General features: G+C 42.9%; 1 protein-coding gene across 1 annotated transcript in view; it reads right to left on the bottom strand.

Annotated features, from left to right (window-relative positions):
- Positions 1-2,468: 2,468 nt before the first annotated feature.
- Positions 2,469-26,274, bottom strand: part of LOC136332060 (zinc finger protein 432-like) — a 42,383-nt gene continuing 18,577 nt past the window's right edge. The window contains exons 6-8 of the mRNA XM_066271311.1: positions 17,365-17,491; positions 14,816-14,911; positions 2,469-6,151 (exon numbers count right to left, since the gene is read on the bottom strand). Of these exons, the coding sequence (XP_066127408.1) occupies positions 4,431-6,151; positions 14,816-14,911; positions 17,365-17,491 (1,944 nt within the window). The 3' untranslated portion in view covers positions 2,469-4,430. The remainder of the gene's footprint in view (positions 6,152-14,815; positions 14,912-17,364; positions 17,492-26,274) is intronic.

Raw genomic sequence — 26,274 nt, forward strand, 5'->3', positions numbered from 1 at the left:
GTTTTGTGAAGTTAAGATGTTATGTATGGTGGGGGTTTTGGGCACTTGGTATAATTCTTAGGATGCCTTGGAAATGTTTTAGTGATTTTTTTTGGTTTGCTAATGGCTTCACTTTGCCCTATAAATAAAGCAGGTAGGGGATGGAGGCTCGCCTTTTGCAAGCTATCTTCTGCATTGCAAAAAGTCCTCCAGAGCCCATCTTTTTTCTCTTTAAGTCTATTTTCTTAATTCCCTGCGGTTCCCACTCAGGACCTAGAATTATTAGCTGTGATGGTTCGCGGCAGATGGCCATGGGTCAGAGCTGGGAGACAGTGTGACTATAAAGGAGTAGCAAGAGAATGTTTCTTTGGATCAGCACAACAATTCTGCGTCCTGATTAGGGTGGGGTTTTACAAAAATCTCTGTATGTGATAATATTTCTTAGAACTCTACACCAATAAAACAAAACAAAAAACCTCATACAAACAAAAGCATGAAAAAACTAGTGAAATCCAAATAAGGTCTAGTTTACTAATAGTATTGTACCAATGTCACTAAAATTATTTTTTGTCATTGATTTGAGAAAAGGAAGGAGAGAGAAGCATAAACTTGTTCTACTTAGTTGTGCAATCATTGGTTGCTTCTCATATGTACCCTGATCAGGGATCAAATCTGCAACCTCAGCATACCAGATGATGCTTGATCAACTAAGCAACCTGACCAGGGCACCAATGTAATTTTATTGATTTTGATGATATATGATGGTTTTATGAAATAATATCACTGCAGAGGCTGAGTAAAGGTACTCAGGAACTTTTTTTTTTCTTTTTTTTTGTATTTTTCTGAAGCTGGAAACGGGGAGAGACAGTCAGACAGACTCCCGCATGCGCCCGACTGGGGGATCCACCTGGCACGCCCACCAGGGGCGAGGCTCTGCCCACCAGGGGGCGATGCTCTGCCCCTCCGGGCATTGCTCTGCCACGACCAGAGCCACTCTAGCGCCTGGGGCAGAGGCCAAGGAGCCATCCCCAGCACCCGGGCTATCTTTGCTCCAATGGAGCCTTAGCTGCAGGAGGGGAAGAGAGAGACAGAGAGGAAGGAGGGGGGGTGGAGAAGCAAATGGGCGCTTCTCCTATGTGCCCTGGCCGGGAATCGAACTCGGGTCCCCCGCACGCCAGGCTGACGCTCTACCGCTGAGCCAACCGGCCAGGGCCAGGAACTTTCTATAATTTGTAATTTCTTGCGAGTCTAAAATTATTCCCTAACAAATTTTAGAAAAATTACATTTAAGATGTTTTTAAAACTTATAAACATGGATTACATCCAAATAAATGGAACTACATTTATAAGTATATTCTTTTTACTTATGAAATACATAGTAGATTAAAGTAGATGAGTTTAGCCTGATCTGTGGTAGTGCAGTGGATATAGCATCGACCCGGAATACTGAGGTCACTGGTTCAAAACCCTGGGCTTGCCTGGTCAAGGCACATGTGGGAGTTGAGGCTTCCTGCTCCTCCTCCCTTCTCTCTCGCTCTCTTTCTTTCTCTCTCCCCTCCTCTCTAAAATGAATAAATAAAATAATAAAAAAAGAGATGAATTTAGAGTCTAAGAAATGCAAGAACTAATCATGTAATATGAGGTGGGCACAGAACACTCCTGCTACATATAACATTAAAAATTAATCAATGTTGCCCCACTCATATTTCAGGCTGGGACCTACTTCTAATTTAGAGCTCTCTTTCCCCCTTTTGCCAACTTCTATTATGAATCTACCTTTGCCACCCAGCTTAGGGTATCCCAAGGTTCTCTTTACCATGCCACAGTCGCAGAGCTCCAGGGAAAAGCTACCTGGTCTCATCTCTCCAGGCAGAGGAGAACAGAAGCTCCATATCCACGCATGCTGCAAATGGCTTCTCCAGTCTACCTGAATCATTACCAGCTAGAAGCAGTGGTCATTGGGACTTGGACATGAGCTGCAAAGTATAGAATGTGACAACAATCCCAGTGCCATGCAGACTTTTCCTGTGTGGACTTTTCCTGGACTCCTGCTCCCTGTGACAGCTCCTAACAGACTGAACAAACTGTGGTTGGGTTGCATTTTTCAGGGATTTGGCATGGTGATGGGGCCAACTTGGACTTGGTGAATATGTTAAGGACACTACTCTTTTATGGATTCTTGCTGTATTGGCCAAGAGTTTGCTTAAAGGCTTTTAATCACTGTAAAAAAAAAAATAGAAGGCTGGATAAAGAAGATGGGGCACATATACACCATGGTATACTAGTCAGCTAGAAGAAATGATGACATCGGATCACTTACAGCAGATTGGTGGAATCTTGATAACATTATGTGGAGTGAAATAAGCGAATCAGAAAAAAACAAGAACTGCAGGATTCCATACATTGGTGGGACATAAAAGTGAGACTAAGAGACATGGACAGGAGTGTGGTGGATATGGGGGGTGGGGGGAGGGAAAGAGGGAGGGGGAGAGGGGGAGGGGTACAAAGAAAACTGGATAGAGAGTGACGGAGGATGATCTCTCTTTGGGTGATGGGTATGCAACAGAACTAAATGACAAAATAACCTGGAAATGTTTAAATGTTTTCTTTGAATATATGTACCCTGATTTATTGATGTCACCCCATTTAAATAAAAATTTATTTATTAAAAAAAATCAATGTTGAGAACTGCCTACTTTAAAGTTAGGGAATCGTTGAGAATATGGTTCAAGATATCCTGTCCCAGAATGGATATCAAATATATAATAAGTTTAGATTTGGCTTAGAAAACTCAAGTATGCATCATTTTCATGATGCTTCTTTCCTTCATGAATTCTCTGACATTTTGCGAAGTCACCCTATATTGTGTTCCTAACAGTTTTAATTTCTGTAGGAATTCATGAGATGCGATGAATTCTGCTATATTCTTTGCCATCTGAAAATTATTCTCCAGCATATCAGGCAACTGTTGAGGTTTCTTTCTAGACAAAAGTCCCATGATCATATTGCTGCTGTGATATATGAGCTCACTGATGATCTATTATGATCAGCAAGAGTCTTCATTCCCATAGAAGGCTTTCCTAGTCTCTTCAGTCATGAGATTTAGCATATACACTTTTTGGAAACATAATTACCTAGAAATATTTCAAGACTTTTCTGCATTTAATATATTTGAGGTTTTTTTCTACATGTTAATTATGATAGTGTGAGGTAACTGATTTCTGAAAGCACTAGCACATTCTCTGCATTCATTAAATTTCACTCCTGTGCAAATTCCATAATTTTGCATGGGTAAAAATCTAGCAACAGGCTAATCTACACTGAGTATATTCAAGTATGCTAGGAGTACACTGCACTGAACTATCATGGTTTGTCCCTTGCATGAGTTCAGTTGTATGTAATGAATTCAGACTCTACAAAGGATTATGTACCTCGATCTATACATTTGTTGTCTGTATGAACAGGCTTGACAAGTGAGAGAAAGGTTAACTCAATTGTTGAATCCATAGCGTCTCTGTCTTTTATAAATTCTTTGGTGTACAGAGGTGCCAAATTCATGTTGAAAGCTTTCTCACACTAAACTAAATACATATGGTTTTTCTCATGTATCACTTCCTTGGTGGGTCACAAGAGATCAATACTGTATGAATAGTCAGTACATATAAAAGAAGTACCGTCGTCCCTCGCCATATCACGGTTCACTTTGCATGGTCTCACTGTATCGTGGATTTTTTTTTTTTTTACACAAAGACAGAGAGTGAGTCAGAGAGAGGGATAGACAGAGACAGACAGACAGGAATGGAGAGAGATGAGAAGCATCAATCATTAGTTTTTCATTGCACGTTGCAACACCTTAGTTGTTCATTGATTGCTTTCTCATAGGTGCCTTGACCGCGGGCGCTCAGCAGACCGAGTAACCCCTTGCTTGAGCCAGCGACCTTGCATTCAAGCTCGTGAGCTTTTGCTCAAACCAGATAAGCCCGCACTTAAGCTGGCGACCTTGGGGGTCTCGAACCTGGGTCCTCTGCATCCCAGTCCGATGCTCTATCCACTGCGCCACCACCTGGTCAGGCTGTAGCGTAGATTTTTAAATTGTATATATCTAATTTTGTATCGTGGATTTTTTGCTATATCGTGGGATTTTGTAATATATAGGTATTTTTATATATTTAATATTTTAATTATTTTTGTGGTAAAATAAGCAAAATAAGTGTGGGAAAGGTTAATAGCAGTGTGGGAAAGGTTTATAAGAGTGTGGGGTTTAAAAAGCCTTAGAATATATATTAAAAAATAAATATAAGGTTGCTAGTTCACAGATTTTCACCTATCATGGGGGTTCTGGAATCTAACCCCCGCGATAGACAAGCGACCACTGTATATCCTATGTGAAGTCTTTGATGTTGTACAAAGCCTAATTTCTCCCTGAAGGTGTGACCACACTCATTGCATTGTCAAGTTTTGTTCCCATCATGAGTTCTCTGATGTACAAGGAGATTTCTCTTTGAAGAGAAGCCCTTCCCACATTCACTGCACACAAAAGGTTTCTCTCCTGTATGAGTTCGCTGATGGATGATTAGACGGCTTTTCGCAGCGAAGCCTTTCCCACATTCATTGCATGCATAAGGTTTCTCCCCAGTATGGATTTGCTGATGTAAAATGAGCTCACTTTCCATGGAAAAACCTTTTCCACATTCACTGCATATATAGGATTTCTCTCCTGTATGAATTTGCTCATGTACAATAAGATAGCGTTTCATGGTAAAGCCTTTTCCACATTCATTGCATGAAAAGGGTTTCTCTCCAGTATGAGTCCGCTGATGTACCACAAGATTGCTCTTAAAGGCAAAACCTTTTCCACATTTATTGCATATATAGGGTTTCTCTCCAGTATGAGTTCGCTGGTGTAGCACCAGTCCACTATTCACGATGAAGCCTTTTCCACATTCACTGCATCTGTATGGTTTCTCTCCAGTATGTGTTCGCTGATGTACGACTAGCCGACTCTTCAAGGGGAAGCCTTTCCCACACTCACTGCAGGTGTAGGGTTTCTCTCCAGTATGCGTTCGCTGATGTATAATAAGCATGCTCTTCACGGTGAAGCCTTTCCCACAGTCACCACATAAATAGGATTTCTCTACTGTATGATTTCTCTGATGCACAATGAGGTTACTCTTTCTGGGAAAGCCTTTTCCACATTCGCTGCACACATAGGGTTTCTCTCCAGTGTGAGTTCGCTGATGTTCAACTAGACGGCTCTTCATGGTGAAGCCTTTCCCACACTCATTGCATACATATGGTTTCTCTCCTGTATGATTTCGTTGATGTATGAGGACATAATGCTTCGTGGTGAAGCCTTTCCCACACTCACTGCAGGTGTAGGGTTTCTCTCCCGTATGGGTTCGCTGATGTATGATAAGCATGCTCTTCCCAGTGAAGCCTTTTCCACATTCACTACAGACATAGCATTTCTCTCCAGTATGATTTCGCTGATGTACAATGAGATTACGCTTCCCTGGGAAGCCTTTTCCACATTCATTGCACACATAGGGTTTCTCCCCAGTGTGAGTCCGCTGGTGTTCGATCAAACGGCTCTTCATGGTAAAAACTTTGCCACAGTCACTGCATATAAAGGATTTCTCTCTTTCGTGAATTCTCTGATGTTCATTGAGCCTGGACTTTCTAGAGAATACTTTTGCACACAAACTGCATCCATAAGGTTTCTCACCTGTATGAACTCTCTCATGATCAGTGAGCTGAGACTTCTTAACGAAGGCTTTCCCACATTCACTGCACACATGGGCCTTCTCTACTTCATGAGCTCTCTGATGCCTAATGACCTGGCACTTATTGTTAATGGGTTTTGCACTGACAGGGAATTTAACTGCAGGATGAAAATCTTCACATTTGCCATGCTGAAATGATTTTCCATCTCCATTCAATATAGTAGAGTTCTTAGTTTCATAGCTTTTACTCTGTTTGACTAAACTTAAATTGGATTCCAGAGTTTTTATGTAGAACTCAAACATACCATGATTTTGCCTGAAAGGAAAATGACTTTTTCTTTGAAGAACAATATTTTCAAATGTATTGTGTTTGTGGTTTTGTTCCATGTCTTTCAGCATTCTTAGATTTTCCCAGTGACCCAGGAAATAATTGTCAACTTTGTCAGCATCTAAGAAAGGGGAAAACAATAAATCCTTTTATAATTTTCTTTGGAATAAAACTGTATATTTTTAAACTTTTATTTTATTTTCCTTGGTGTTTTTTTAAAATAGCACTTCAGCAACAACCCTGTTATAACACTATAAAAGAAACACCATGTATAAATATTCCTTATTTCTTACATTGATAAAAATAGAATATAAACAAACTAAAAGGCATAGGCAGTTACTATACCATTCAGATTATGTAGTTGACAATTTATGTAGATTTGGCTACTTTTGGAACTTGCAAACATGTAGAGAGAATAAAATACAAGCAAGTCATTGTTTGCAGCAAACAACAGGGTTTGGAGGAATACCATTCATCAGAACTTGGAAAGACCCAGACCCCAGGGGTGGAAAAGGAAACTAATGCAAACAATGAGGGCTGCATTGTTCACCCCAAAACTACTTATTGAATGGCTCCTATGTACTAGGTACTGTATTGGTGTCTGGAATATATAAAATGCACCTTACTTTCACTGATCTAAAATCTAGTTAGGGAAAACAATAAAAAAGGAATGGAGTTGAAGATTATTAAATGAGGATTAAAGGAGCTATGAGATGGTGGAAAGTGGAGAAAATCATGTATGTATTTGTATAAAGAGAAGACAAAGTTGAATGATGGGTTCCATGGGAAGCATGGTTAATGAAAGTGAGAAAGCCAGCATTACTCTGCTAACTATATGACTTGAGCCACTGGGTAGGTAGAAGCATCTCAAATCAAGATTAGGACTCTTACTAAAATCCAGAATGTGTAAGAAAAAGTATGCATTGTGGAACATAAACTATGAGATGATTATTAGATGTGTACTACAGACATCAAGATCCGGTTGGAGGTATAAATGGAGATCAGAATGTGGAAATAATAATATACACTTATATTCAAGAAAAGAGGACTGGGTGATATGCTGGCTCATCTGGTTTGAGCAAGGCTCACCAGCTTGAGCGCAAGGTCTCTAGCTTGAGCAAGGGGTCACTCGTTTGGCAGTAGCCCCAGGTCAAGGCACATATGAGAAAGCAATTAATGAACAACTAAGGTGCTGCAATGAAGAATTGATGCTTCACATCTCTCTCCCTTCCTGTCTGTTCATCCCTCTCTGTCCCTTTCTCTCTATGTCACACACACACACAAAAAAAAGTGATAATAAGCCAAGGTTTTAGACATTCAGGGTTTTGGGATTCTTTAATGTAAACGTAGAGGCACCAAATACTGGGGTATATAGAGTAATCATATTTCTTACCCAGCAAGTAATATAAAGTCTCCAGAATTTGAATTAAAGTGAACTGAGACAGACTCTTACAACATTACCCTGTTTCTAAATTTGCCCTTCTGTAGCTCACCAATCAGGCTAACTTTCCAGAAACATCAATCATATCACATGGACAACTCATATCATCAACACTCCAGCCTTTAGTTTAGTTGGGTCATGCTATCATATATTCCACCCAACAAATAGGGCAACAGTAATTGATAGAAAATTTTGTAGCTGGCCAGGGTATCACATAGTCATCTTCAGAAGCCAATGTGCTACATAAGATATGGCAACTGTCACATTTTTTAATCGCATTCTACAGTCAGTACAAAAGTCATATCCAAAAATTTCTCATTTCTTTTTTTTTTTTTTTTTTTTCATTTTTCTGAAGCTGGAAACGGGGAGAGACAGTCAGACAGACTCCCGCATGCGCCCGACCGGGATCCACCCGGCACGCCCACCAGGGGCGACGCTCTGCCCACCAGGGGGCGATGCTCTGCCCATCCTGGGCGTCGCCATGTTGCAACCAGAGCCACTCTAGCGCCTGAGGTAGAGGCCACAGAGCCATCCCCAGCGCCCGGGCCATCTTTGCTCCAATGGAGCCTTGGCTGCGGGAGGGGAAGAGAGAGACAGAGAGGAAAGCACGGCGGAGGGGTGGAGAAGCAAATGGGCGCTTCTCCTGTGTGCCCTGGCCGGGAATCGAACCCGGGTCCTCCGCACGCTAGGCCGACGCTCTACTGCTGAGCCAACCGGCCAGGGCTATTTTCTCATTTCAATGTCCCTGATATACCTCTTCCCTCATCTGCGACCAGCAGCATCTACTTCAGTAATCCTACACTTAAGTCTCATTGGCAACAGTTTGGTTGTACTAAGGGATTAACTTCCTCCTTGAAGATTTAGGTTATGATAGCTTTATCTTCAGTTTTTCTTAGAGCATCTGGCTGATCCTTATTATTGCTATACTACTAACACCAATGTGAAAGTTAAGACAACGCAGAGCTACAAAACCACAAAACCAGTCAGCTCTCTACTTTGCTACCTTAATGACATATGAAACCCAAACAATCCTCCATTTATCCACATTTCCACGCTACTCTTTCTCCTGCAGAGACCTTCTAACTGTGGCTTTCATTTGCCTGACTTCAGGCCACTCTTTTGATAGTCAACCCCATGGCCTCATGTGTTTCCTCATGTTTCATGCCTTCATTCATAATTCATAGCTTCATCTTCCTAATTCAAAATGTAGATACGCCTTGTACATATGCTGTCATTCCCATTCTGACTACCACCATAAGCTCTGTTTCCTCTATTTTTCTAAATTTATCCTTTTATTATTAATATTTACAGTTAGCTTCAGTGGAGATTTAACCTCACCCAAAGAGATCTGGCCCTTGCCTTTGCTGACTAGAAGGTGATCTCTAGACCTCTGGAAAGTCCTGCCTGATAGAAGTGTTGTTTGCCTGGTGGCTTTGGCCAACAGACACTCTAACAATGTGATTCTTGATTGGCGTTCTAGGCTAAACCATATCAGTTACAACCATTGGAGGAACTGGAGACTATAGATACTGGCCAACTTCTGGAGAGACTAAAGGTCAGCCATTGAGGCAATATGTATCTGAATCCAATACAAACTCTAAACAACAAAGACTTAAATGAGCTTTCTTAGTAGGCAAAACTCTGTATATAATGGCATACATTATGGCCAGGAGGAGGTAATCCTGTCCATGAGTCCAGAAACCACACATGTGGACACTCCATGGATGCCATATGACCCAAGAATTCCATGACTTGGTATAGATCCAAAAAAATTAAAGCATGTATATGTTCACAAAAAAAGCTGTACACAAATGTTCACAGCAGCATAATTCATAAAAATCAAAAAGTGGAAACAACCCCAAATCCATCAATAGATGAATGCATTAAATGATGCTGCAGGTTGGCCCTGGTTGGGTAGCTCAATTGATTAGAGCATCATCTCAATATGCCAAGGCTGCAGGTTCAATCCCCAGTCAGGGCACATATAAGAACCAACCAATGAATGTATAAAAAAGTAGAAAAACAAATCAATGTTTCTCTCTTTATTAAATCAATAAACAAAACAAAATTTTTTTTAAAGTAATAGATCCATACAATGGACTCTTATTTGGCCATAAAAGGAATGAAATACTAATAATACATTCTAAAACATAAAATAACTTCAAAAGCAGGCCAAATGCAAGAAGCCAGACACAAAAGACCACATATTTTATGACTCCATTTATATCAAATACCAACAATAAGCAAATCTATACATGTAGAAAGTCGATTAGTGGTTACCTAGCCTGGGGCTTAGGAGAAATCAATTTCTATTTTTTTTTTTAAAGGGAGAGAGAAAGGACAAGGGAAGAGGGGATGGGGAAGGGAGAGAGACAGAAATAACAGATAAGGGCCTGACCTGTGGTGGCACAGTGGATAAAGCGTCGACCTGGAAATGCTGAGGTCGCCGGTTCGAAACCCTGGGCTTGCCTGGTCAAGGCACATATGGGAGTTGATACTTCCAGCTCCTCCCCACCTTCTCTCTCTCTCTCTGTCTCTCCTCTCGTTCTCTCTCCCTCTGTCTCTCCCTCTCCTCTCTAAAATGAATAAAAAAAAAAAATTTTTTAATTAAAAAAAAAAAAAAGCAGATAAAACATCTACTTGTTGTTTCACTTATTCATGCATTCATTGGTTGATTCTTGTATGTGACCTGACTGGGAATCAAACACGCAACCTTGGCCCTGGCCAGTTGGCTCAGCAGTAGAGCATCAGCCCGGCATGTGGAAGTCCCGGGTTCAATTTCCAGTCAGGGCACACCAGAGAAGCTTCCATCTGCTTCTTCCCCCTTCCCCTTTCCTTTCTCCCTATCTCTCTCTTCCGCTCCCGCAGCCAAGGCTCCATTGGAGCAAAGTTGGCCCAGGTGCTGAAGATGGCTCCATGGCTTCCACCTCAGGTGCTAGAACTGCTCCGGTAACAACAGAGCAGCACCCCGGATGGGCCCACCAGTATTGCCCTCTGGTGGGCATGCCGGGTGGATCCCGGTCAGGTGCATACAGGAGTCTGTAACTATTTCCCCACTTCTAACTTCAGAAAAACACAAACAAACAAACAACAAAAAACAACAACAAAACACGCAACCTTGGCATATTGGGACAACACTACCCAAATGCACTACCCAGCCAGGGCCCGAAAGTGTTTTTGTTTTAAAGTGACAAAATCTTCCAAAATTGACTTTGAACTGTCAATAAGCAAAGAAGCACTAAATTGTGTATTTAAATTGACAAATTGTAGAGTATGTGAATCACCTCAATAAAGCTGTTTAAAAAAACAAACAAGAATATAATGGGGGCCTGGCATGTGGTGGCCCAGTGGATAAAGTGTCAACCAGGAATGCTGAGGTTGCTGGTTCAAAACCCTGAGCTTGCCCAGTCAAGGCACATATAACTAGCAATCAATGAACAACTAAAGTGAAGCAACTATGAGTTGATACTTCTCGCTCCAGCCTCCCTTTTCCTCTCCCGTCTCTATAAAATCGATAAATAAAAAAAAATTTAAAAAGAATATAATGGGGGAAATGAATAAAATGCTGACACCTAAAATGAACCAAAAAAAAATCAGAAATATCAAAGGTACAAAGAAAGTACAATGAAGCAGATATAAGCTATGATTTGGGCTAGAAAGAATGTAAAACAGTCTTTTCAAGTTAAACTTAGTCAACAGAAACAGTAGGAACCTTTAAGGTGAGAACAACATAGTTGGAGAACATTCTCACAACACCAGTATGGACGGAAAAGAAGATGTCCCATACTGAAGGAGCCTCTCATACTAAAATAGGATGGTGGAAAGGGTCTTTTTGTGAGGGGAAGATGACTCCTATTGCTCCTGCAAGAACTCAGAAATCTTGGGTCAGTAAAGTATTTAGAACTAAAAGTATAGGTTAGACAATACTAAAGGGATTATAAATTTGGAGTTTCATCCAGAGAAAAGGAAGAACTTAATTCATGAGACTGGAGGAAAATGTTAAGGATCACGGATACAGTGAAAAGGTCTTCTGGTCAATATGGTGACATAGGAAAATGCAGGACTCTCTAGAATTGCATCAAAAGTACAACTACATTACAGACCATCCATCATTCAGAACTGCCTGAAATCTAGTTGAACAAAAGTTCTAACCTGACCAGGCGGTGGCGCAGTGGATAGAGCGTTGAACTGGGATGTGCAAGACCCAGGTTCGAGACCCCGAGGTTGCCAGCTTGAGTGCAGGCTCATCTGGTTTGAGCAAAGCTCACCAGCTTGGACCCAAGGTTGCTGGCTTGAACAAGGGGTTACTTGGTCTGCTGTAGCCCCACGGTCAAGGCACATATGAGAAAGCAATTAATGGACAACTAAGGTGTCGCAAGGAAAGACTGATGATTGATGATTCTCACCTCTCTCCCTTCCTGTCTGTCTGTCCCTATCTATCCCTCTCTCTGACTCTTGCTCTGTCTCTGTAAAAAAAAAAAAAGTTCTATAACTAAGTATGTAAAGAAGAAGCTAAAAGCCTGGCCTGTGGTGCACAGTGAATGAAGAATTGACCTGGAATGCGAGGTCACCGGTTCAAAACGCTGAGCTTGCCGGGCACAGCACATATAACAATCAATGAAAAACTGGAGTGAAGCATCTATGAGGTGATACTTCTCACTTCCCACACACCCTCCTCTCTCTGTAAAATCAATAAACAAAAATCTTTAAAATAAGCAAATAAAGAAGAAGAAAAAAAAGAAGCTACATCAAGACTGATAGGAAGGGTAGAGACTCGGAACAGGATGGTCCCATACCCATGTGTACCAGTTAAAAATTGGGAGGGAGATCTCAGCTGTGGAGGTACCCCCTGAGGAGCCAGGGGTCCCGGGCGTACCAGACTCCCCAGCCTAGGGTTCTAGTGCTGGGAAGAGAAGTCCCTATAACGTCTGGGTGTGAAAACCAGTGGAGACTGTGGCCTCGTGAAACAAAGGGCTCGTGGAATCCCAGGCACTACTCTTTTTTTTTTTTATTTAATTTTTTAATTTTATTTATTCATTTTAGAGAGGAGAGGGAGAGAGGAGAGAGAGACAGAAAGAGAGAAGGGGGGAGGAGCTGGAAGCATCAACTCCCATATGTGCCTTGACTAGGCAAGCCCAGGGTTTCAAACCGGCGACCTCAGCATTTCCAGGTCGACGCTTTATCCACTGCGCCACCACAGGTCAGGTCCAGGCACTACTCTTAAAGGGGCTACATGGACCTATCTGGACTCACTCCCTCTGAGCTCAGTGCTGGGGCAGCAGCAGCTCAAAAGGCACTGGGAACATATGGGTTTGAACTGAACCGTTTGTCATCAAGCAAGAGCTGAAGGGGTAGCTTTCTTCCTGACAGAAGTGCTGGCAGAGGCCATTGTTCCTTTTCTGAGAACCCCCCGCCCAGAGCCAACAAGCAGTGCCATATCTGAGTCTCCATCAACCTGGCTAATACTGTTTGCCTCGCCCTGGTGGTTCCCTGAGAACCCCATCCCACCCAACTTGTGGGTCCACCCAGTGGCTTTCATACAAATAACCAGTTGTGGCTCATGCTGCTGGCTTTCCTAAAATCTCTCAAGTATCATCTAGCTTCTGTGTACCCCATACCTCTTGTTAAGTGGCCCTAGGCCCAACACTAGTGGTAGTCGACCCTGGTTCACAAGCCTGGCCTCTCTTGAACACCTCCAAACCTAGCACGAATAGCAGCTATCAACAGATCACTTTATAGCTCACACCAGGTGGCTGTGGGCAGGGCACGGGTGGCGGGTGACCATAACCTGCACCTCCCAGGAGGCTCCAGAGTCAAATACCTGGAGAGCAGCTTCAGACAAGCCCAAAGCACCATCTAACTACATCCATGACCAACACATGCAAGGGGTGTACCCAGTGGGTCCCTGAGGCTCACTGAAGTGAGTTCTGCTCCATGGGGTGAGCCCCTGCACAATAAATTCTCCACAGTGGTTGCAGCCAGTCCTTGCAAGTGATCTGTCTGGAGGGAGATCTCTCCCACTGATGTGCCAACAACAATCAAGACTCAACTACAATAGAAGGGTGTACACAGCCCACACAGGAGCACTCTTGAAGCACCCAGCTCACATGACTGGGGAGGTTGCACCATTGGACCTTACACTTACTGCATGAGACCACTCTACCAAGACTGGGAGATGTAGCAGCTCTACTTAATAAATAGAAACAAAAACAGGGAGGCAGCCAAAATGAGGACACAAAGAAATAGATCCTAAATGAAAGAACAGAACAAATCTTCAGAATAATAACTAAACAAAATGGAGACAAGTCATCTACCAGATGCAGAGTTCAAAATACTGGTTATAAGAATGCTCAATGAGCCTGATGGTGGCACAGTGGATAGACTGTCAGACTGGGACGCGGAGGACCCAGGTTTGAAACCCTGAAGTCGCCAGCTTGAGCGCAGGCTCATCTGGTTTGAACAGTGCTCACCACCTTGAGCCCAATGTCACTGGCTTGAGCAAGGGGTCACTTGGTCTGCTGGAGCCCCCTGATCAAGGCACATATGAACAAGCAATCAATGAGCAACTAAGGTGCTGCATCAAAGAATTGATGCTTCTCATCTCTCTCCCTTCCTGTCTGTCCCTCTCTGTCCCTCTCTCTTTCTCTGTCATGAAAAAAAAAAGCTCAATGAACAGAGGGGAAGAGAAGAGGAACTTAGAACTTCAAGAAAGAGATAGGAAACATAAAAACAGAGATAGAAAACATAAAAAAAGAACAAATCAGAAACAAAGACTACATTACAGGAAATCAACAGTGGAATAGATGAAACAGAGGATAAATCAGCAATCTGGAAGATAAGGAAATGCTGAGGTCGCTAGTTTGAAACCCTGGGCTTGCCTGGTCAAGGCACATATGGGAGTTGATGCTTCCAGCTCCTCCCCCCTGTCTCTCTCCTCTCTCTCTCTCTCTCTCTCTCTCTCTGTCTCTGTCTCTCCTCTCTAAAATGAATAAATAAAATAAAATTTAAAAAAAAAAATGGCCCAGCAAACATTTATTTACAAAATACTGGCTTTTCTATCTCCATGTGAATTGATTTCCACTGTTTTGAAGTCAGTATCACAATCCTCTTTGCCTCCTTATCCTTTGCACAAGATGGCATATTAGCCTCAACTGCCTAATTATCCTTGGGCCCCATGTTCCTATTCCCGTGGAGCCCCATATGTACATGCATAATAAATTTGGTTATTTCCTCCTGTTAACCTGTTTCATGGCAATTTATTAGCCTGGACAGAGGAACTTAAAAGGGTAAAAGGAAAATTAATTTCCTCCCCTGAACCTGCCGTGTTGCTTCTCATCCACTCACCTGGACAGACTAGACTACAGAGTTCACCTTCTATTGTCCATAGTCCTTCCCTTTGTTCCAACTTGGAGAGATTGTCTGGTTTGCTGACTTGGTACCCTGTTCATGGGAAATGACAGAATGCTTGGGTTGGGGTGTGTCAAGATAGGAGAATGCTATATTTAAGGGACTAGTTTGTACCTGTCAGAGACTTTTCTCTCAGGAGAGGGCACATATGGCATTGTGATATGTATTATATTTGGTCTCTGTCACAGTTCCTGGTGCAAAGCTCCCTAAAGCCCTTGTAATTTCCTAAGTGAAAAGGGTGACAGGAGCATCTTTTTTGATAGTCTTAAGTTCCATTTCCTGACACAAGAACTCCTAACCCTTGCACTCTCTGGACTAATGAGTGTCTTGTTTGTGCTAAGGAGATGGCCAGCGGCTGGGGTCCCCTAGAGAGCTTCAGGGTAGAGGCTGATCCAGAAAGACAAAGTGTTGGGGACCAAAAGCCAACATGGTTTTTGCAGTTTAGATTTTTGGGGGACAGAGGTGTGGGGAACTGGTAGTAAGCTGACAATCTGCCCAACACCCCATCTCACTTGTTCTGTGAAGTTGCTAAAGGCTCTTTTTGCTGTGGTGCTGGATTGTTTATACTCATCCTGCTCCCCATGTCCCTCGGAATGACTGGAGGCAAGTTTCTTTTATCCTTTATTTTGTGAAGTTAAGATGTTATGTATGGTACGGGTTTTCTGCACTTGGTAAAATTCTTAGGTTGCCTCAGAAATGTGATCAGAGATTTCTTTGATTTGCTAATGGCCCACTTTGCCCTAAAAATAAAGCAGGAAGTGGGTGTTGAGCACACTGTGTTCTTGCCATCAGCATTGCAGAGGCCTCCCGAGCCCATCCTTTTCTCTAAGCCTATATTCTATTTTTTTGTTTTTTATTTATTTATTTTATTTATTCATTTTAGAGAGGGGAGGGAGAGACAGAGAGAGAGAGAGAGAGAGGAGAGAGAGAGAGAGAGAGATAGAGAGAGAGAGAGAGAGAGGAGAGAGAGAGAGAGAGAGAAGGGGGAGAGGAGCTGGAAGGATCAACTCCCATATGTGTCTTGACCAGGCAAGCCCAGAGTTTTGAACTGGCGACCTCAGCATTTCCAGGTCGACACTTTATCCACTGTGCCACCACAGGTCAGGCTAAGCCTATATTCTAAATTCTACACTGTTCCTGCTCAGGACCTGGAATTACTAGCCTTGCTGGTTTGCAGCAACAAAGGCATGATTAGAGGACTGGAACCTTCAGCTCCAAATCTTCCCCCTCATTGTGGGGAAGAAGGGTGCTGGAGGTGGAGTTAATCACCAATACATAATGGGCCCTTGCTGCAGACCAACGCAGCTCTTAATGGTGTAGGTCTTGAGTGAGAACGGTGCAGAATGAAGAAATAAACTTAGAAAAAGGATGGGCTTGGGAGGTCTCTGCATAGCCCATAGCTTGCAAGAGCAAGTCTTTACTTCCAAGCTGCTTTATTTATAGGGCAGAGCAAAGTCATTAACAAATTAAAGAGAACTTTGAAACAAAGTCACGTTTTTGAGGCAATTCAAGAATTTCCCCAAGTGCAGAAAACTCTCCACCCTGCATAATATTTTAACTTCACAAAACAAAGGATAAACATAGCTAACAGGGAGCTGTGGAGAAGGGCATGTAAATTGCCTTTACCAACTTAAATAAACAGTCAGAGGTTGTGGTGAAGCACTTAGCCTTTAGTAACTTAATCAAGTGAGGCGGGGGGATGGGACGAGTACAAATACTCAGCTTCATAGCCAATATGGAGGTGTGGGAAAGAACTTAGCCTTTAGCTTAAGCCTTAAACTGAGAGGGCTCTGCCAGCTAGCAGTTTCCCACAGGCCCTCCATAAGAATTCCTAAACAAGCAGATGGGGAGGGCTTCCAGGATGGTGACCACATTGAGGTACTGGAGGGTGGCATGTCTGGTCCACACCCCTTCCTCCACACTCTTCCCTAAGCATCTCTTCCATTTGGCTGTTCCTGAGCTGTTTTTTACTTTATTCTAAACTGATAATGGTAGTAAGTGACTTGCTGGGTTCAATGAGCCATCTAGCAAATTACTAAACCTAAGTTGGGGTAGGAGGGTGTGGGAACAACCGATTTATAGCCAAGCTGGACAGATTTACAGCCTGCTTGTACAGAGGCATGAGTACCCTGGATACCCAATGCTTACAACCAGGATCTGAAGTAAGGGTAGTCTGGTGGTCCAGAGCCCTTAAGCCTGTGGAGTCTGATGCTAACTTTGGGTAGTTAGGGTCAAAACTGAATAGAACTGAACCGCAGACACCCAGTCAGTACTTGGAGAATTGGTTGTTGTTGAAGCAGTGCACACATTTGGTGTCAGTTGTGTTGGTAGAGCTCATAGTATATTACAGCCTTTCATCGGGAGCCACGAGAGGCACTGAGAGTCTGTCATTCAGAGCACTGCAGAAACTCCCAAGTATAAGCAGCTGGGAAAGGAAAGCCCACTGGCTGGGCACCCTCTGAGTGACACAGGGGAACTGTCCTCACCCACTGACACCAGGTGGCTGTAGTTCTCCAACATCACGTCCCGGTACAGGTCCTTCTGATCAGGGTCCAGGAGCTGCCACTCCTCCCGGGTGAAGTCCACAGCTATGTCCTCCAGCGTCAGCAATTCCTGAAATAACATGGTCCTGTTTAATAGGAGTGTCTTTCTTTTTTTTAGAAGTGTTTTTCTTTTAATTGATTCATAAAAAATATAAAGGAACCTGCCCTGCTCACATTAACTATGATTCTGACATCAATTCCAATGTGGGTTTTGTTAACCCACCACCAAGCCATTCTCCAGCAGCAGCTAGATGTCCTACAATTCAACTCAGTTTTGACACTATCTATTCGGGACAGCGTCAGATTCCACAGGTTAAGGGCTCAATCCTAAAAGACTTCCCCTCTAACTTCCACTTCAGTGTAAGTATAGGTTGTCACCTGTGCTTCTGACTTGTTGGGGACCAGAAAATAAACAGAGTATTTTGCAGTTTGGATATCTAGGAGACAGAGGCGTTGGGTCCAATCTCCCAGCTCATCTGCCTAATTAAATTAACAAAGGGCTGTGCTTCAGTGCTAGTCCTGCCCGCCCATGCTCCCCGGAAGGACTGAAAGCTAGTTACTTCTTTGTTTAAAATTAAGATGGTGGGGTTTTTTCTGCACCTGGTGTTTTTCTTATGTTGCCTTGGAAACATCATTGAATTGCTAATGGCCCACCTTGCCCAGGGAATAAAGAAGAATGTTTTCTGGGGGCAGCCATGTTTTTGCAGCTCGACCAGGACAGTAGTGACTATTGACAGTAGTGACTGTGGCATCCTCCTGAACCCATCCTGTGTATTTCTTTAAGTCTTTGTCTATTTTTCATTCAATTTTGTACCATTTCCCGCTTGAGACCCTGGGATAGACTCGTTGCGCAGGTCGCGGCACTGACTGACTAACTATTATATATATAATTGGAGGTTCCAATACCTTCCTGAGGTCTGGTTACTGTATTTTTCGCCCCATAAGATGCACCTGACCATAAGACACGCCTAAGGTTTTAAGGAGCAAAATACGAAAAAAAAAATACTCTGAACCAAATGGTGTGTTAAAATATTTAATAAAATTCTGTATTTTTTGCTCCATAAGATGCACAGTCATTTCCCCCTCCACTTTTTTTGGGGGAAAAGTGTGTCTTACGGAGCGAAAAACACGGTAATTTGCAAGAGCAGCTTAGAGAACTTAGGAATCAGTTTGCTTACTGTTTAGCAGTTTATCATAAAAGGATATGATACAGAATATAGATGAACATCCAGATGGAAAGACTAGAGGACAAGGTGTTCACCAGCTGAGAAACTGTCCAAACCCCATACTTTTGGGATCAGCATGGAGGCTCCATCATCCAGACATGAAGGAAATGGAGAAGGAATCTGCGTTTTCTAAGATGACATGAAATTATAGAGCAAACACCCTGGAGCCCAGTAACTCCAGCTCTTACCAGACATTTCTTGCTACTATGTAAGGCCAAACTGGAACTTTTTTTTGTATTTTTCTGAAGTTGGAAACGGGGAGGCAGTCACACAGTCATGTGCCTGACCGGGATCCACCTGGCATGCCCACCAGGAGGCGATGCTCTGACCATCTGGGGCGTCGCTCTGTTGCAACCAGAGTCACTCTAGTGCCTGAGGCAGAGGTCACAGAGCCATCCTCAGCGCCCGGGCCAACTTTGCTCCAATGGAGCCTTGGCTGCGGGAGGGGAAGAGAGAGACAGAGAGGAAGGAGAGGGGGAGGGGTGGAGAAGCAGATGGGCACTTCTCCTGTGTGCCCTGGCCGGGAATCGAACCCGGGACTCCTGCATGCCAGGCCGATGCTCTACCACTGAGCCAACCGGCCAGGGCCTGCAAACCTGAACTTTAACGCCAGTTCAGCTACCTGTTGGGGAAGGAACATTTAAAAGCCATGCAATCTTCCCGTTTCCCTAGGCCATTTAGGTTTTATTACTGGATAAACCCAGACAGACACAAGGCTGAGCCCTTTGAGTGACCTGCATTGGTCCTTTGATAAAACTATATTCACTGAGTTTGCTTGGTATCTTTCCTCATGCTGTGTCTGAGGAACCCTGCCTTTATTTGAAGTTCAAAACACTGTACCCCCTATTACCTTTCCGAAGAATATAACATTTTTCCTAAGACATGAGTGCCATGAAATATCGATCCTCCCTGAAGAACCAGCTGCTGTGTCTTCACAATATATGATGAATATCATATAACTTAATAGGTTCTCTTGATGTGGTGCCTGCTATAGACATTAGACACAGGTTGATAGCTAATGTAACCCAGAGGATCCTTCAGTTACATGTTACGTTATTTATTATTTTTTTTCTTTTATTTCTCTTTCTGAAGCTGGAAACGGGGAGAGACAGTTAGACTCCCGCATGCGCCCAACCGGGATCCACCCAGCACGCCCACCAGGGGGCGATGCTCTGCCCCTCCGGGGCGTCGCTCTGCTGTGACCAGAGCCACTCTAGCGCCTGGGGCAGAGGCCATGGAGCCATCCTCAGCGGCTGGGGCCAGCTTTGCTCCAATGGAGCCTTGGCTGCAAGAGGAGAAGAGAGAGATAGAGAGGAAGGAGAGGGGGAAGGGTGGAGAAGCAGATGGGCGCTTCTCCTGTGTGCGCTGGCCGGGAATCGAACCTGGGACTCCTGCACACCAGGCTGATGCTCTACCACTGAGCCAACCAGCCAGGGAACGTATTATGTTTAAACATAAGGCATTTACTCAGAATCATATGAATATGTACTAGATTCTTGATCCTACTTTGCCATGTATGTTGGAATTAGAGTCAACATTCACTCAAGATACTGATTTTTACAGGACTCTACTAATCCATTAGTGTTACGGACCTGCGCGATGAGTATATTCAGGTCCCAAGTGAGAACAGTGCAGAATTAAAGAAAATAGACTTAAAGAATTAAAGAATATAGCCTGACCTGTGGTGGCGCAATGGATAAAGCGTCGACCTGGAAATGCTGAGGTCGCTGGTTTGAAACCCTTGGCTTGCCTGGTCAAGGCACATATGGGAGTTGATGCTTCCTGCTCCTCCCATCCTTCTCTCTCTCCCCTTTCTAAAATGAATAAATAAATTAAAAAAAAAAAGAATTAAAGAATATAAAGATGGGTTTGGGAGGGCTTTGCAATTACTGCTGGCAGAAACACTGCCCTCGCAGAGAAAAACATAGCTGCCACCAGAAACTGTATCCTCCCTTCATTATAGGGCAAAGTGGGCCATCAGTGTTGGGAACCGAATAAATAAACAGGGTATTTTTGCAATCTGGACAGAGGTGCTGGGCCCAACCCCCACCTCACCTGCCCAGTTAACAAAGAGCTATACCCAATTCTCACTTGTCCCACCCATGTTCTCCTGGAAGAGGCTGGAAGCTAGTATATTATTGGTGTAAAAGTGAGGTTTGAATGGTATGGTGGGGGTTGTCTTGGAAACAATTGAATTGCTAATGGGCCACGTTTTTATTCCCTGAATAAAGACGGATGCATCTTTGGGAGCAGCCATGTTACAGCTCAGGAACAGTTGAGATTGATCGCCATGCCATTTTCCCGAACCCATCTATATGTATATATCCTTAAGTCTCTATCATTTATTTAATTGCATACCTTTTCCTGTCCAAGACCCCATAATAGACTCATCGTGGCTGGACCACAACAATTGGCACCCATACGTGTGGACATTGAAAAAGGGAAAGAGGAGAGGTAATGGAACCCCCCAGAAGTGAGCACAGGGAGTAAGTATAAAGCTTTGAGAGAGTGAAGCTTTTAAGTAGAGTTTGGGGGTAGAGTATAATAATAAAGTAATTTGGGAGTAAATATCCATGGGACAGATAGATTTAAAAGTGAGGGACCTTTTTCTTTTTGTACAAATGTTTTTATTTGAGAATAAATTGTTTGATCAGAATGAGGTAGAAACAGAGGAATGTAAATATGAGAAGAACTTGGAGTCTGGGAATAACTCAGGAGATGAGAATATCACGGCTGTGGCCATTTTAAACTTTGCGCCTCCACCGCCCTCTGCTCCCAAGGTCTTTGTCTCAGACCCGTGGAGATCTCTGCTCCAACAAGCTTTGGATCAAGCTGAAGATGCAGGGGAAAAAATGGAGGAATTCAGCAATATTAGGGAAGGTCCTGATAAGCAATATCAAGAATTTGTTTCACGGCTAATTCAAGCAGTCGAAAGAATAGTAGAGGATAAAAATGTAGGAAAGATTTTAATAAAGCAGTTAGCGTATGAAAATGCTAATTTGGCTTGTCAGGCTGCACTTCGGCCTCACCACAAGAAGGGAGATGTAGAGGACTATATCAGAATATGCACCGATGCTGGGCCTTCATACATGCAAGGTCTTGCTTTTACCACACATGTTAAGGCAAGAACTCCAGGGTGTTTTGATAAAAGGCAAAACAAACGAAAAAAGGAAGGTCAGGAAAGGATTGCTGCTCATGGACATTGTTTCCAATGTGGGGGTGTGGGACATTTTGCTAAAAGTTGCCCTACTCCCCCTGGATATCAGCCTCAGCCTCAGCCTCCTCTTCAAGGGCAGTTAGCTCCTAAAACTCTGGACCTCTGCCCACGTTGTAGGAGAGGGAAACATCGGGAGAATGAGTGTAAGTCTAGATATACTACCGAAGGGCAGGTAATTCAGGGAAATGGACTATGGGGCCCTCCCCAGCCCTATCAAACAACAGGGGCTATGTCGATGTTTCCTCAGCAAATTCTGATTCCAGCAGGCCAAACATTGCCCAGCTATCCCGGGCAACAGCAGGCAGTGCAGGACTGGACCTCAGTCCCCCCTCCCAATTCATATTAACTCTAGAGATGGGACCTCAAACTATACCCACTGGAATTTTTGGGCCACTTCCCAGTAACACAGTAGGACTCTTATTAGGCAGAAGTAGTTTAACTGAGAGAATTTTTTGTTCTCCTTGGAGTAATAGACTCGTATTATACATGGGAAGTTAGGGTAATGGCTCACATTCTGGGGAATATAGTCACTATCTCCCCTGACATGAAAATTGCTCAATTAATCCTTTTACTTCTTTTAAGACAGGGCCAAACCCTGCAAAAGGGACCCTGAGAGAATCGAGGATTTGGCTCCACTGATGCTGCCTATTGGATTCAAAAAATAGATCAGGAATGCCCTGAAATGGAACTAACAATACAAGGGCATAAATTTTAAGGACTTATAGATACTGTACTGGTGCTGATGTATCTATTATTGCTAAGCTACACTGGCCTCCTTCCTGGCCCACTCATGCAGCAGCCACAGAATTATAAGGTACAGGGCAGAGTAAATCCCCTCAACAAAGCTCTAGTTTTTTACAATGGGAAGATAAGGAAGGTCACTCTGGACTTTTTCAGCCTTATGTGCTCCCTAGATTGCCAGTTAATTTGTGGGGTAGAGATGTTTTGAAAAATATGGCAGCATTGTTGTCAGTCCTAATAGTTTAGTCAGTACTCAAATGCTTGATCAGGGATTTTTGCCCACTAAAGGATTAGGGAAAGAACAGCGGGGAATTCTCACCCCCATAGAAGTGGCACCCAATACCAGAAGGCGTGGATTAGGATATCAAAATTTAGCACAGGGGCCTTGGTAGCTCCTGCTACCCCAATAATGCATTGTGCAGACCCAATTACTTGGAAATCAGATAATCTTGTATGGGTAGAACAATGGCCCCTTTTTCAGGAGAAACTTAAGGCAGCTGCTCAACTGGTACAAGAGCAGTTAAAACTTGGGCACATAAGAACCTTCGAATAGCCCATAGAATAAGCCTATATTTGTTATTAAAAAGAAATCAGGAAACTGGAGACTATTACAAGATTTGAGAACAATAAATAAAACTATGGAAATATGGGTCCTCTCCAGCTAGGACTCCCTTCTCCTACTGCCATTCCATGGAATTTTCACCTTGTAATTATTGACCTGAAGGATTGCATTTTTACTATTCCTTTAAGCCTTCATGATTGCAAGTGTTTTGCATTCAGTGTTCCTTCACTTAATTTCCAGGTTCCCATGGAGCAATACCAGTGGAGAGTTTTGCTCAAGGTATGGCTAACAGTCCCACCTTGTGCCAAAAATATGTTGCTCAAGCTATCTCTCCAGTATGAAGGCAGCACCCTAAAGTGTATATAATTCATTATATGGATGATATTCTTATTACTCATCCAGATAAAGACACTGTGCTATTTTGTAACAACTAGAATATTCTTTGAAAGAATAAGGACTTTATATAGCTCCTGAAAAGGTACAGCAATTTTTGCCTTTCTCTTATTTGGGACAATTTATTGAGGAAAACAAATAAATCCACAAAAATTAGAAATCAGGATGGATCATTTGCAAACTTTATAAACGATTTCCAGAACTTATTAGGAGATATTGGCTTAGACCTTCCTTGAAATTAACTACCTGGGAACTGAAGCCACTTTTTGATATTCTTAGAGGCTTGGCTGAGCCAGCTTGTCCTCGGCTACTTACGGCTGCGGGCTATTAGAATTTAAGAATGTTTAGAAGACTCAGATGTTTTTTAAAGTTGTATTATTATCTGATTTTCTTTAGTAAATAAAAAGACTTAAGAGTTTGGAAAATTACAGCTTTTTCCCATTATTCTCTAACTTTCTCTAAACTATCATTTTATTTCTTTCCTATTCTGTGCCTGAAAAGAGGACAAAAGGAACGCCTACTTGGGTATGGCTAAACAGAATCTCATATACAGCTGCCTCGAAATTTTTCAAGAGAGTTCTGTTTAGTATTTATCCTTATTATGTTCCTATTAAAATAGCCCTACGTAAGATCAAGCAGGCCACGTTCTAATCTCTAAAATCCAGGGTTTCACTCTTGATTTGTGTGATTTTATGTGGAGTCTTTAATGTCTAAATGTGTTTTAAGGCCTGAATTAAGTTCTTGCATCCAAAAATTGGAAATACCAGCCCTAATATTGAAAAAATAAAATGATTTCATCCCTACAAATATATAATTTTAATTGTAACAAGTAAAGCACACTCATTTAAATTTAAATAAAATGGAATGTGGATCTTAAAGATTTGCTAATTTGGCCAAACTGCTCCAAGCTGCAAACTGCTTCAAGCTGCAAGCTGCAAAGCTTGAAGCAGGGTGGATTTGCTTAATATAGGAAGATAATGAAAGTCACACTTGAATTTTCCAGTCTTTATGTACTCTTTAAATTGCCTGTTAATTAATGGGGTAGAAATGTTTTGATAAGTATAGGAATTTTACTTGAAAATACATTTAATATATTTTGTTAGAAATTAACATAAAGACATGTATTTCTTACAATCTTTGAAGTCAAAATATTATAAAGTGTGCTCAACAAATGCTTAAAGGTCAGTTGTAAATAATATAAAAAAGGGGGGAAGTGATATCCTGGAACTCCTGCAAATCTGTTTACTATGCTTTTTACTTAAAAAAATTTCTTTTGAAATGTCAAAATAACCTGGAGATGTTTTCTCTAAACGTATGTACCCTGATTGACCAATGTCACCCCATTAAAATTAATAAAAAATTTTTAAAAAATCAAAAATAAACTTGTCAAAAGTCAAAAATAAATTTCTTTTGAATGCTGATGTACAGCATTATTCAGCAGCTGACAGACTCTGGCATCCTACAGGAGATGCCAGCAAACCTCTTTCTCCAGCAAACTTCTACCCTCTTTTATTTGATCCAGCTAATAATGCTGTTTCGTCTTTTTCCAAAGTTTCAGATATATGGAAAAAGCTTATATAGGCATATGAGGACCCTCAAATCCCTCAGCAAAATCTTCTGAGCATGATTTTTTAAATTCTTTTAATTTTTCTGAAGTTGGAAATGGGGAGGCAGTCAGACTCTCGCATGCGCCCGACCGGGATCCACCTGGCATGCCCACCAGGGGGTGATGCTCCGCCCATCTGAGTCATTGCTCTGTTGCAACCAGAGCCATTCTAGCGCCTGAGGCAGAGGCCATAGAGCCATCCTCAGCGCCTGGGCCAACTTTGCTCCAGTGGAGCCTTGGCTGTGGGAGGGGAAGAGAGAGACAGAGAGGAAGGAGAGGGGGAGGGGTGGAGAAGCAGATGGGCGCTTCTCCTGTGTGCCCTGGCCGGAAATCGAACCCGGGACTCCTGCACACCAGGACGACGCTCTACCACTTAGCCAACTGGCCAGGGCCGCTGAGCATGATTTTTAAGGTCTATAATGACCAAGAGGAACAGAAAAGGCAGACAGAGCCCAATAGAGATCAGGCAAAATACCAGCTCTTGGCATACACCCTTAAAGGTTCCATCGCCCTGAAGGGGCCTCACAGGACTCCATCAGGGCCCTGCTTCAAGAGTGGAAAGGAAGGTCATTGAGCTAAGGCCTACCAGGCTTCTTGGCCCTCCCACCAGTGCCATATCTTTGCTGTGGGAAAAAGGGACACTGGAAAGTAAGCTGCCCCCTCATTCCTCTAAGGGAGGGTTCAGTCTCTTGCAGTCCTGTTCCGGCCACCTGTGATCTAACCTTGCCCGGCCTGCTGGGACTTGCCACTGAAGGCTAAAGGTGCCTAGGGCCATCAGTCCCGTCTCATGTCACTCTGGACGAGCCTAGGGTATTTTTTCCAAGTAGCAGGTAAACTGATCTTATTTATTTATTTATTTATTTATTTTACAGAGACAGAGAGTAAGTCAGAGAGAGGGATAGACAGGGACAGACAGACAGGAACGGAGAGAGATGAGAAGCATCAATCATCAGTTTCTTGTTGCGCGTTGCGACTTCTTAGTTGTTCACTGATTGCTTTCTCACATGTGCCTTGACCATGGGCCTTCAGCAGACCGAGTAACCCCCTGCTGGAGCCAGCAACCTTGGGTCCAAGCTGGTGAGCTCTTTGCTCAAGCCAGATGAGCCGG

This window comes from Saccopteryx bilineata, chromosome 3, assembly GCF_036850765.1.
Source record: "Saccopteryx bilineata isolate mSacBil1 chromosome 3, mSacBil1_pri_phased_curated, whole genome shotgun sequence".
Lineage (NCBI taxonomy): Eukaryota > Metazoa > Chordata > Mammalia > Chiroptera > Emballonuridae > Saccopteryx > Saccopteryx bilineata.